This window comes from Convolutriloba macropyga, chromosome 11 (assembly GCF_964194025.1).
Source record: "Convolutriloba macropyga chromosome 11, txConMacr16.3, whole genome shotgun sequence".
In the NCBI taxonomy this organism is placed as follows: domain Eukaryota; kingdom Metazoa; phylum Xenacoelomorpha; order Acoela; family Convolutidae; genus Convolutriloba; species Convolutriloba macropyga.
In genome coordinates, this window is record NC_134478.1 from 8,415,749 (window position 1) to 8,429,534 (window position 13,786).

The 13,786-nt window shown below is 36.0% G+C and overlaps 2 protein-coding genes across 2 annotated transcripts in view; one reads left to right on the forward strand and one right to left on the reverse strand.

Moving 5' to 3' along the window:
* LOC142349738 (uncharacterized) overlaps positions 1-2,249 on the reverse strand; it is a 44,802-nt gene extending 42,553 nt beyond the window's left edge. The window contains exon 1 of the mRNA XM_075401481.1: positions 1,816-2,249. Within this exon, the coding sequence (XP_075257596.1) occupies positions 1,816-2,153 (338 nt within the window). The 5' untranslated portion in view covers positions 2,154-2,249. The remainder of the gene's footprint in view (positions 1-1,815) is intronic.
* LOC142349487 (serine/arginine-rich splicing factor 7-like) overlaps positions 1-13,786 on the forward strand; it is a 398,530-nt gene that overhangs the window by 18,135 nt on the left and 366,609 nt on the right. The gene's annotated exons all lie outside the window — the stretch shown is intronic.

Below are 13,786 nucleotides of genomic sequence, written 5' to 3' on the forward strand. Positions count from 1 at the left end.
AATATACGTAGAAAGATCGGAGAAAGTTCTTAACATTATTTCAAGTAAATCCAATCGTAACACCTATCAAATAGAACAAAATTCGGCACTATAAGTTTCCATTATTTGGTACAGAGCGGTGAAATTGAACTGATGGCATTGAACTGCTCTGAGATCAGACAAAATACAAGACAAATAAGCATCAAAAATTGCTGTCTAAATACTTGTTGCTCCGATCGCCGTAATCTTAATAGGTTGCTAACTGTAAAGGTTGAAATCATCACGTTGCTTATGTTAATATTTTGGAGGTTCGATTACTGGAACTGAAACTTCGGTAGTCTGCTGTATTACTAAAGAGCTACAATTAGTAGTCTGCTGTATTACTAGAGCTACAATTAGTAGTCTGCTGTATTACTATAGAGCTACAATTACTATTTTCAAAATTGCTCATTCTTTGCAAAAAAAATTAGGTTTGCTCTTTTCGTTTTTGTACGCAGAATGCAATAGGTTTCTTAAAAATCAATAATTTATAAGTGTGTATGTTTGAATGTGTGCGTACGGGTAGCCTATTTGTGAGTTCATGTAGGAGCACACATGATAGTGAGAGCATCTTTGAACCAGTATACGAGCACAAATGAGAATGTATAAAAAAAGAATAAATTTATTTCGCTATTTTATAAGCAATCAATCAATAGCGGGGATAAGCGAAGAAAGTGTCAAGTTTTCATTTGTAGCTTGCCCTATTTAAAGATAACAGCACATACACAACAATCATAATCCAAAAAGAAAGGAAAAATATCTGCATCTAGGTACATATGCCTGTCAATAGATGCCTGCATGCGTGCTTGCATGTGAGCACATATCCATTTTTGTGTGCACCCGTTACAAATCTGTATCAGCATGAGCAGGTTTTTATTTAAGAGAGAAAGAGGGGTGTGTGAGAGAGAGAGAGAGATACTTTCAGCCTCCTCTTGTTTTCCAAGAAAATAGATTTGCACTTGTGCTGTCTTTTTTTTAAGATATGTACACAATTTTCCATTTTCGATTTTACTGAAAACACAAAAGTAAGCGACAAATTGAGCCACGTCGAAGTAGTAAAGGGGCACAGATGTAGACAAATGAAGTGAGAAAATGGTTCTGGTACAAACTTTTGGTTTGAGATTTTCCTTTCCGTATTGCTAGTCGTTTCTAATGATAATAATATTCAAACCAAAAAACAAAATTTAGACAGAATCATGAATTGTTTTGGTTTTTTAAAGTTTTTAGCAGAGATAAATTAATATACCCTGCAGTATTTTTGCTTTCAAAAATTCAAGGTTTGAGTAAAAGGCGTGAGTGTTCACTTTAAACAAATCTTGCAATCTTCTTTGATTAATACTAGAAGCTGAACAAGGTTCTCTAAGTCTAAACCTTTGATTTAAAGTAGCTTTTGGTTGACATTTCTATCGTGTAAGCTATAAGCTATCGTGTAACCTGGGTTGGAACAGTTGTTCTTCGCAGACTTTCTCTTGTCTGAAATATATTTTAACCCCTGTATTAAGAGTTGGCGGCTTAGGTATTAAAGGAGTAATTTTCAGTAACCTTTACAGAACTCGCAGCAAGAAAAACTTTCACAGAACTCTAGAAATAAAGTTGTCATAAAACACATGCAACAATCTGATCCGTCGTTGGAAGCATTTTGACATTTGTCCCGGAGAATTCCATAATTATTTAGATCTCAAGGTTCCGCAACAATAACGCTAGCAATCATTAAAATTTGCAGTTAATAAAGCTTTTCGATTCAGAACCATTCTCTAAGATACTTAGATCAATTTTTTGCTGGCCATTAAAACTTACGTTGGAAAACCAGATACACCGTGCTTTTTGCAAGTATACTGTTCAACTGTACAGTCAACAACTCCAATTTTCATCAATGTTCCATCAATGTTGTGCTTGGAACAAAAACTGTTCCATTTCGGCTTCAATCGCTTGCAATGCCCACACCAAGGTGCATAGAACATGACAAAATAACTTGAACTTTCAACAGATTCCTCAAGATTTGCTTCATCTAGAACTTCACACTTATCGAGACCGTCGACTTCCGGTTCAGAATGTACAAAATTGAAAACGCAAAATAAAAGATTATAGAACAAACACAAGGATAGGGCCACTGTCATATTAGTAATGTAAAGCATTTCAAATAACTGAAAAATAATACAAGTCACTGACTACAGTGAAAAGAAGCACAATATAACTAAAACGGAAAATGAATGTTCTGTTCAGAACACAGCTTGGCACTGCAATGTGCGGCATTTTCAGCATCCCGCGCAGAAGTTCAACAAATGTCAGAACTAGATAAATTATTACTTAAATAGTAATTGAAGCAATTATTTAAACAAAACGTTTGGAACTGGACACCTACTAAAAGCGAGACCGGAAATTCTTCATTAAAGGAAAAGACAAAAAGTTTGCCGGCCTTCGTGTGAAAGGCTCAATCTACTATTTACAAAAAAGAATCTTTGAAAGAAAAATTAAAAAGTCGCAGTTTTCAACGCACCATTGTTAACCAATGTCAACTAGGGGACATGTCAACAACTATGTAAAGTACCATATTTTACAGCAGTCATCATCAGATACGAAAATAAATGAATAGGAAACAGGAAGAAAGATAAAGATTATAAACAGTCTATAAGCACCAACGTATACCCAAATTTTTATAACAATTTTTTCACAGATTAAGCGTTTTATGAGCCGGAATGGCATCCAATAACAAGCGATATAACAGGCATCCACGAACATGAACTTGCGCTTGTTCGAAGGTGTTACCACGAACCCGATTGATTCATGTGGAGGATTATTTGTTTATGTGGCTACTGCAACTCCCGGGTGGAACAATTGGATCTGAAATTGAGGGCGAGCCACCCTTGGCTGACCATTCACGCCTCTCACACGACAATTACTATTACTTCTTCTTGCCAAAATAATCTGCCCCGAAACTAAACCAGCTGCCCCGAGGAAAAGAAAAAATCACTCGTCAAAACCAGCAGCTGGAGTTAAAAACAAACCGGTTAAGAAGAACCGATAAAAATTTTTGGAATACGACGGCAAAACGGAGTAATATAATCCGTGAAAAATGAAATAGCATTAAGAAAGCTAATATAACCAAAGATATACATTACACTTTTCCACAGAAGCTACAACGAATTTGAACCCTGTACATGGAGAATATTATGCTAAAGCGGAAATTGTAAACCGCATTATAAACTAAAGTCATCTGTACACTGAAGGGACTGACGCCCCGTGGAACTAACTTTCCAAAATCCTTTCCCACTACTGCTACTTCTATGGTATAAAACGGCGATCGTTTGGCTCTGGAAGTAGCCAACTAGGGCTGATCGGAGTTTGTGTCGAGTGGGGTCAAACTATTGGGGGTAGGGTTGCGAAGGCTAGATAGATGAGAGGGGGGGGGGGGGGGGGGGGTGCTAAAATTAGGAACTGTCCTGAAAATCATAATTTTTTTTTATTTTCTAAACATGGAAAAGGAAGTATGATCCACCCAATTGACGGAACAGTGAACCTCTAACTATGAAATATCACAAATGTATTTAAAATTACATTTTTCACTTAAGGGCGTGCACTGTATGGGTGTAAACGTGAACCCTCTAGAGTACCTTGAGTATGCGAATTCTCTTCAAAAAACGCGCAATTCATCCTTCAGCCACCCAACGGTAATGGAAACCTGGCGTTCCTATATCAACATAAACGATAAAGAAAAATTAGCTGTCATTGGTATCAAAAATCTACTGAAACCGGCATATTGTTACATTTCCGTAGCTGTGCACCGTTACAACATAAGAAAAATTTGATTCAAGGGACTGTGCATAGGGTACTAAGTCCAACCAGTGATTGGCAATCCTTTGATGTAGCTCTTAAGAAAAATCAGATCTGGACTGAAAATCAGTATCCAACTTAGTGGTCTTCCAGTAAAGTTAATGAGACGCTGGATAAAAAGTCACAAAGGAAAAGGAAATGTCAATAGAAGCAATCAAAATCAGAAAGTTAAAACCGCAACGAAATACCCGAGACGAGTACTGGGGGCGAGTATTATTAGTTCAAAAGCAAAAAATTTAACTTTTGAAATTCAAAAATTATTCTGGTACATCTTAATTCGATATTTTGTCAACCCCAAAAAGCAAAGAATAACAACAGATGCAATGCAAGCAAAAACTCCTTTTCAGGAACTGAAAAGAATATACCCCGTATTTACAAAATTTCTGGAATCAAGATTGTTATTTTTTGGTGTATTAAAGGTAAATAAAATATTTTGAATGTGATATTAAAGGTAACAAATTTAAGTCGAAGAAGTATTTATGTAATTTGTAGATAAATTTATTGGATTTTGAATCAGTTTTAAATCAACCCGACGATGAATGCAATTTTCGCAATTGTTGGTTTTCTAAAACGATTTAAATTTTAATTGACAATTCCATCTTCTCGCCATCAAAGGAAACATTTACAGCAGAACACCACTAAAAAAACAACATCTGAAAGTGATTAAAAGTCTCAACAGAAATGTGTTCTAACTGATGTTTGCTGTTCATTACAGAGAAAACATCACGCAAGCGTTTGCGAGTAGACTGAAGAAAATTGTGTGATAATCAAATTATTTTCACAAGGAGAAAAATAAAATCTTGCTTGCCAACCTTGACGTCTTCTTTTGATGAAAAAAATTTTAAAATGAATCTGGTATATAAAGTTATATAAAAATGATTCAACTCAATCCATTTTGGCGAAATCAGACAATAAATTACCAATAGAATTTAGGAAAATCAAAAGAAAATTTCCTCTGTGGGACAACACTTCGTTGTATGTTGTGGTATAGCGCAAGTTATTGAATAGGACATTCCCGATGCATGTCGCGAGTTTGATAAACTAATGACAAGAGGAGCGATCTACATCAAAAAGTTGAAACCGCGGCTAAATATGAGCGAAAACTACCCAGGACGAGAATTGCCACTTTAATACTAGGTCTAATACAAAAAGTATGACTTTTGAAGTTCCAAATTTTTTCTGGGATAAATTAAATCAAAGTTTTGTCAACCCCCACAAGTGAAGATAAATAACAGATTTGAATGAAAGTATGAACTCTTTTCAAGAATTGAAAACAAAATAACCAGTAATTTCAAAATTTTAGAACTTCAGAAAAACCATTGAAAAAGAATTGTATTAAATGTAAAAAAATGTTGTACATGCGATTTTAACCGTAAATAATTTCAAAATTTCGTTGTTAAACTATCTCATTTTGTCGAATTAGGTAAAAGGAATCAATGTCAAGTTTTTATGCTTCGCTAACAGTTTTACTCGGTTGCGAATTTTTTTAAAGTAAGTCTGACGACAAGCGCATTGTTCGGATACGTTCGTTTTTCTATCAATTTTTTGTTGACAAGTCCTCCTTCTCTTCAGCATACCAAATTGCGCTTAACTCAAGGAGTTGCGTCAAAATTTGGAAGTATTGTCAAATAAACTAGTTGTGTAGCTTCATCGTCCACACAAAAACACAATAAATATTATCAACTTCAGTTACACGTTTAGTACCACGGCAGCCTCTGAGACAAACTATTGCGTCTTCATCCAATTGTATGCTATTGCGGACAAGAATATTTGGTCCTTTTTTCAGAAATTTTTTTGCTAGTCGTTTTTAGTGCGCGTTGCAAAGCTACCTGCGCCTCCCATACAGCAAAACACGGGCGGATGAAAAACAATCTGTTTCAAATTCCAAAACTGGTTCTTGATATGTCAGATTTTTTGTTTTTTCGTGATATTTTTATACTTCGTTAGCCTTTTTTGGGCATTACCTAGTCAACAGAATAAAAATTCTTGTCGCAGAAAGTTCTACTGAAAATGGATGCCGACTGGCCATTTGCATTGATACTAAAATGAGCGTTGTCATCAGTGCTATTAGATTCCATGAAAAAGATTTCATTTTCTAGCAGGCTATATGGTGGCTCAAACTCAACGTCATAGCAAACATCATGCATTGCTTTCCTGACCGTGTTTCTAAGTTTTTTTGCGGCATGTGGTTCTAAAGCCCATTTTACAGTGGAGTGCATGAATTAACTTAATTTTTTCCTTAAAATAGCAGTCGGTAAATGAGCTTTTTTGCTTCAAGATTGTACTGAATGCACAAACGGTGCAAAACTACAATTCCGTCAACTTAAAACCTTACTCTTTTAGTGTCAAAGCAGTGATCCCCAGTCCCAGGCTTTTTTTCAGATGCCAAGCCGACAACGTGAACTTTGTCTTCAGGTGACGCACGGAAAATATATTTTTTGCAAGCTTCGGTCCTCAGTTTCTGTAATCTTATACTTTATGAGGTAAAAAACTTGAGATCTCCATTTCTAGTAGATTCAACAGCAGTCACGGAAGCAGCGGAGTCAGTGTTATTTTCCGTTCGCTCGCTGATGCTGAGTCCACCCTCCGGTTCCCTAGTGGATAAATTGGCCTACTTTATCGTTGACGGGTGAGTCAAAGAACATTGACCACAAAAATTTTGTATATTTTTCAAGGCTTCGAAGATACCGTTCAGTGCGTAATGAGTTGTTTGAGCACGAAAAGCAAATTTTCTGCAGCAGTTATCTCTTGAAAATTAAATATGCTTCTTAAGGCGACGTTTTTGAAATTTTTCTGGTTTCTGAAGCAGATTGGAAAATTTTTTGCAATGTAATTGCTAGCAAAGATTGACACGAAACTTCAACGCCCAAGACTGGTTCCAAATCTTGACGTCCTTCTACAGGAATGAACCGAGTTCCCCTGAAAATTTCACAAATTTTGAAACTCGCATAAGCTTTTGCAATAATTTGGCATTTTTAGGCACTTAAGAGGTATCAAAAATTTTTACCATGGTCCGTGAAGAACGTCAGCAGGTACCTCGAATTTCCTACAGCACTGCCATCATCCGTGTACCATTGTTGAGGTTTGATCGAGTTGTGCACGAGGTCAATCAATGTGAATATTGCTATACCATACACTGCCATAGCAATGAAATCTCCAAAGATGGTTCTCTTTTTGACTGTGAGCAAGTGCCGGCTACAATCAAATCGGGCGTGGTTTGAATGTTGTCGAAAAAACCTTTAAAAAGGACAATTTTTAAATAATTTTAAGACCTAATTGACGATTGAGGCAATTGAATGCATTTTAAAAGTCTATTAGGAACACTGTCTCATTTTAGACAATACCATAAACAGAACGCATCAAATGTACAGCCTAAACAATTCCGATAAATTAGACTAGACAAAGCTGCCTATCGCAATATAGAATTAAGGGCAGAGCTGCTAGTCGTCTTCAATACTCTTTATGACAATTTTGTTAATAATATGACACAGAAGTTCTCCATAGCCAATCGGACTAACGTCAAGCTGTTAGGTTTTTTCCAGCGGTAAGAGGCTATAACCGGTATGCCAAATTCTTAGTAAAATCTTTTTTTTGACGAATCTGATAACAATTTTGGATAAACGACTTCTTAATTTCGGATGAGTTCCCTTGACTCAAGCCAAAATTGGTCACCATTCGTTTGCGTCCAAACCTGACGGACTGAGGTTGCCATGAATTTTCCTAGCCCACTTACAAACTGACGTTGCGTTGACGTTTACAAGTATAAAACCCGCATACGGAACGAAACTGAATGCTTGGGTGTCAACAAAATAGTTTGCTGTGTCTTGAGAGGTTCGTGGGTGATTTTCATGGAATTTTTCAAGTTTAGAGTTTCCGTTGATTGCGTCTTCTGGTGAACGATCTCCGCGGAAAGGTCTTCTATTAGGAATATAGTTTTGTTCTTCTTTTTGTTTATGTGAACTTTTAAAACAATTTCAAGACAGCCTGCTTACCAATATAAATTGTTTTTGAAGTTTGCTTTGCAGAATTTTAGCCTCATGAAAAACTTTATCAACTTGATCTTTAAACCACAGCTGAAGCCGCATAGATAGCGTTTTGGTCAGAGACTCGTGGTTTGCATTTTTCACGTTCAGGCAAATTAATCGCGAAGACATAGTTGCAATCTAGAATGATATGACAATAATTGCTTTTCAGCAAAGTGTTTCAAAAATTTATCAAAATATGAGACGTTTTTTTGCGCTTTGTTTTTATTTATCACAATGAAATTTGCTCTCAAAAGACAGGATTAATTGTGTTTTTCTCAATCACTTTCTACAATGAAGAAAAATTACCAAATAGCTTGGCATAGGGTTTTGTTTCATGGCATGGCGCTTTGAGAGACCGTTTCGGTCTTGTTTTGGTTTTTCAATACAATATTCTAATGAGAAGTTTCAGATGAGATAACTTTGCGTATGGGTCTAATCGGCTTGCGTGTTGGGTTATTGATGCAAAGCTTGAAATTGTGAAAAACCGTGGACAATGGCAGGGCGGCCCTTTGCGCGCTTCAGCTTGTACGCGCAGCCATCCGCAATATTTTTATACTGTACTGCCGGTACGAAGAAGCTGTTTCCGGAATGCACTACACTCTGTCTATTATTTGATTTTGTGATATTCAGAATCTAACTCATTTTCTAAGGAAATTGCCGGACATTTAGAAGAGAGATTTAGAAAGAAGCAAGAGTATATATTACGAACTATGAAATCCGTGCCAAAGGTTGATTAGCACTGTATGAGAAATGAACACCATGTAATTGTGGCAGCAAATTATTTCTGGCTACGCCTGTTCAAGTTACAGTAAAGTTTAGGTCTCCAAGAGAACTTAATGGTCACGCAGTGCTACATGTTTTTATCCCGTTTTTGGGGACAAAAGTCAAATTGGTCAAACAATAGAAAGCAAAAAACTGCATTGAAAAGACCACTGGGCTATAATTGCTATTAGATTCCTTTGAGAGCAACTAATCATTGAGGACTGAAAATTTTAACCTACTAACTGAGAGGTCAGTTTAAAATTTGGTTCAGAAAACGTTCGTTCAGAGTGACATACTCAGGTGACATTATCATCAAATAATGTGGATGAACAATTTTTATTAAAAAGGCAACTTTTTGTCCACTTGACGTCCCATACACCGTTGCCCAGGTCGAGGTGGCCAGACCGAAGTGACCCCTGATCAGACGAATTTCGAGCGCACACATGTTCCCGGTGCGCTCGAATTACATGGTCTGGAAAAAACTTCGAGCGCACTTTTGTCTGGACAATGGTCTGGAACTTGCCTGATCAGAGGCCACTTTGTTCTGGGACGGTCTGATCAGAGGTCACTTCGGTCTGGGACGGTCTGATCAGAGGTCCCACTTGTCTGGGACGGCCTGATCAGAGGCGATTTCGAGCGCGACCTCAACCTGGGTGGAGCTGACCCAAAATCTTCAAAAGCGCTGAAGAAATTTCCATTGAAGATCTCTGCAAGTTCAAAAACATCTATTTGTCTCAAATCAGCTCATGATCTTCTCATTCATCGTCTGGTGAAAACTGTTTTACTTATTTTCGATGAATAAAAAGAAAATGTACTTACATATTAGGGTTTGTCAAAATTGTATATTCAACTAACTTCTCCCGAAGACGTCAAAACGTCAAGACAATTAAATTTAGCAAAGTTTCTCTGAGAGCGAGGAGAGGTTATTTAAAGTGAATTAGGTCTATCTTGAGCATAATTATATTTTTTTGACAGAAAAATATGTCCAATAACAAACAAAGGGCAATTTAAATTTAGAAAAAATTGCATCAGTGATTTGAAAAAACAGCAGATTTTGATTAAGTGGCGACATCGCAGGGTCGGGGATTGGCAAAAAGTTTGAAATTGCGCATATTGTCAATGAACTGTCAGGCCTTTAAATTCTTCGCAATACTTTGAGGGAAGTGCACAATACCTCGTAACCCCTGGAGAAATCGAAACCAAGTTTCTAGCTGGTTGTAAGCCTGAAACATGAGAAAATTTACCCGCAAGCAAAAAACTATCAAATATTAAGTAATGTGATATACATTGTACACTGACATCATTTCATATCAAAGGACAAAAAACAAGCGTTGCTCTTTAACTAACTTGTTTTTGTGCATACGAAATTTTAGAATACTGAGGTGGTGCTAAATGGTTGACGCTTTAATTGAAGTTGTCATTGAGGAAAAAGAGATTGCCTTTTTGATAAACTTATGTAAGCAAATATCTGTTTGTTTCCAAGAATTATGTTTTCATTTCGTAATTTCTCCAATATTGTTTGTGTGCTGAATTTTCCTTTTAAACACATTTAAAAAAAACAAAATTGGTTTATGTAAACGTGGTTCTGCGAGCCGTTTTTCACCCTTTGCGGGAAAGGAACACTTCTTTTATAATTCAATCAATGATGTTGAAAAATTGATTTGTCAGTTTAAAATAAACTCTCGTTTGTAAAACGAACGTTTTTGAACTTCGCATTTATCTTTGGGTTAAAAAGATTTTCCACATTGTTAAAGGATACAGTGAAAATATAATTACAATTTAGATATGCCAAAAAATGTAAAAACCTAACATTAAACCCCGACGTAAAAACGACGGAAAAATTAAAGTTAGTAAAGTCTCTCCTAGAGTGAACAAAGGTTTTTCAAAATGAATTATGTCACTTCTGAACAAAAACTTAATCCTGTGAAAGAGAAAAGTCCAATAACGAAAAGCGGGCGATTGCCATTCAGACAAAATTGCATCACTGATTAAAAAAACCAGCATATATGGAGTGGTCAATTGACGACATCGCAGCATCAGATTTGTGCAGAAAAAAGTGAAATTGCGCTCCATGACAATTAATTGCTCGGCTTCTAAATGCTTAGGAGACACTTGTTGTAACGGCACAATACCTCTTAATTCTTTGAGACCTCGGAAACAACTTTTTAGTGAATTTCAAGCCTGAAAATTGAGAAAATTTCCCCGCAGGCAAAAATCTCAGATATTAAATATTGTTATATACCTTATACGCTGACATCATTTCATATGAAAGGGTGAAAAAGCTACGCTCTCTTAAAGAGTTCTTCCTTTGCATACGAGTTTCTAGGGTACTAAGTTGGCGCAAAATGTTTCACGCTTTATTGGATGAATCAAAGCAGCAGTCTCTTTTTTAATCTCATTAAAAAGAGATAGCTGCTTTGATTCACCTATCTAAGCAACTATATGTTTATTTTCCAGATTTATGCTTTTGTTTTGCATTTTCTCCAATGATATTTGTATTCTAAATTTTCTTTTTAAACACAACTTTAAAGAACACAGGAACGGTTCATATGGACGTGTATCTGGGAGTACCCACAATCAGCCCTGTTCGGCGCACAGTTGGGGAATGGCACTTCTTTTAGACTTCAATTAACGATATTGAAAAAACTGAAAAAACTTTATATACAAAACAAACGTATTCAATTTTCGCATTCATCGCTGGCTGAAAAATGGCTTCCATTTTTTGAAAGAATGAAATGCAAATGTACGCTCATATATGGGTTCGCCAAAAATGTATATTCATCTAACATCGCCCGGGAACGTAAAAACTCCACGTCTATTAAGTTAGCAAAATCTCTCTTAGAGAGACGAAATTTCTTTAGAGTGATTTGAGTCACCTCCGAGAAAAATCATAATCCCGTGTGAGAAAAAAATGCCTAATAGGGAAAAACACGCGATTGCAATTCGGTCAAAATTGCATCACTGATTGAGAAAACAGCACGTTTGCAGCAAGCTGCAACATCGCAGAGTCAAGGATTTGCAGTAATAGTTTGCAATTCCACACTTTGACAAATAACTGTTTGATTTATAATTTATAAACAACACTTAGAGAATGTCGTTTCTTAAATTTTCACTTAACTTTTGCTATTTATAAGGTTACTGCATCAGTTATTCGTTTGGCCAGCAACAAATGCCGCAGCTCAAAATTCAATCATTTGCTATTGTATGATTTTTATCTGAGAAATTACTAATTATCTGAAAGCATTGACAAAAAAAACCAGCAAAATGTTCCTCTTGTAACAAAACAGTGAACAACGGCGACAATTTTTCATTTTGATGCTAAAAGTTTAGCGCTGAATTTTATGCCGCCTGTGTCTGACGCTTGAAAACTTTAATTGGCCGGATGATCAGATTACTGTTTCTGTCTGTGTAATCTATGTCTCAGCACTGATTTCTTTTATTCGGAAGCTAAGTTCAACTCAACGCCTGCGCCAATTAAAGAAAAATATGTCAAGTGGTTTTAGAAACGCCTTGTCGAAAAAATATAGAAAAACTATTTTAGGAAAAATTTGAACCCACATTGGCTTCTCAAAATGTTTTAGGCACTGGTTGAGCTCAAGAATAAAATTCAAGAAACAAAGATGGCAGCTTCAAATTCCCAGCAACAAGCAAAACTGAGCAGAATGTTTCAACTAGTGGTAAAATAGACAAAGATTTTGCAGAAAATGATCTGATTATGAAAAATTTTGGATGAAACTCTTTGGGAAACGTATTTTTCGCACGGCAATTATTTAAAGATAAATACAAGAATGGTGAAAAGAAAAATTGAAAGCCATTGCTGGTAACATCTAACAAAACTCAGCTTTAGTCGATATGTTTTGTTTGAAGCTGCAGGCCACAAAACAAATTGCAACCAGCGCTCCATAACGATTCTTGTCATCAGCTGACTAGGAAATTGGAACAAAAACTTTAGCAAAACGTTATGGGTTGATAAACACTGAAGATAAAGATCGAATTGGTGATGAGATCGTTTATTTGGATCATTTCTATGGGAGTGATTGTTTTCCAGTCATGGAGGCAGCTTCATTAATGAAAATTATCAACTGCACGCTGCCTAATTGTCACTCAAGCAGATCTACTGTTCACCGACAGAAAGTTTTTCAATTCGTAACATCATCTATTTCTCTGTCGTTTTTCATACTGAACCTCGGTTATCAAAGGAGATACACAATTTAGAGATCATGATATCTTCATTGCAGTACCGTTTTTTATTACTTGCTACTCAATCTGTTGATCCCTGCAGTCATACAACTTCAGCTGCTACTGCAAAATTTTAGTGACAATCAATTTGTTTTTAAAAAATTACAAAATACCTGCCTCATCATCATTTGTTGTGTACAAAGAAACTTGGTTGAATGTTTTTTGGATTACCTCAATCAATTAATTCAATTTTTAACTACCAGAACAGTAGCCATATCAATTTTTAATTTCTCATGGATATTAGTTTTGTTAAAATTGATTGGTCAATGCTAAAATCAGAGGTCTCAATTGAGAGCAACTTCCTTGAGCTTACTAATGATTGCAGGTTGAATCCGTTTGTCGATCAAGGTGCACATAATCATGGTATTGATCTGATTTTATTGTGTGCAGATCACCTTCTTATTCGGCAACTCTTCTATTTTGTTAAAATTTTCTCCATTTTGTCAATAATTTTTTCAGTCACAACTCAATTTGCTTCCAAATAGTGTCCGCTTCGAAAAGTGTTACTAGAAAGGTTATTTATTTGGCCTTCGCGATGCTCTCGTCTAACAGATAAATGTTTCATACTACTTTAAAAAATTTTGTTTCATTCAATATTACAGACGTCTTTTAATTGTCAATATTATGCGAAGGGGTACGACTGTTTGAAGAAAAATTTGTCAAATTTTCCGCAAAATTCCGCAAAAGCAAACAAAAGAAAACTCACAGTCACAAAATTTGGTAAAATTTCTTAAAAAAAGTTGACTTACTCAGCATCTGCCAAAACTAAAGGTAACCGCCCCACTTGTGCTCATCAATTGAGATCAATCAATGCTTGTTCCACGAAACTTTTAATTTAAACGATCGAAGACCGTGCTTTCAACTCTGTCGCTCGCTTAACATAGGATCAACTTACGCATACAAACTGTGTC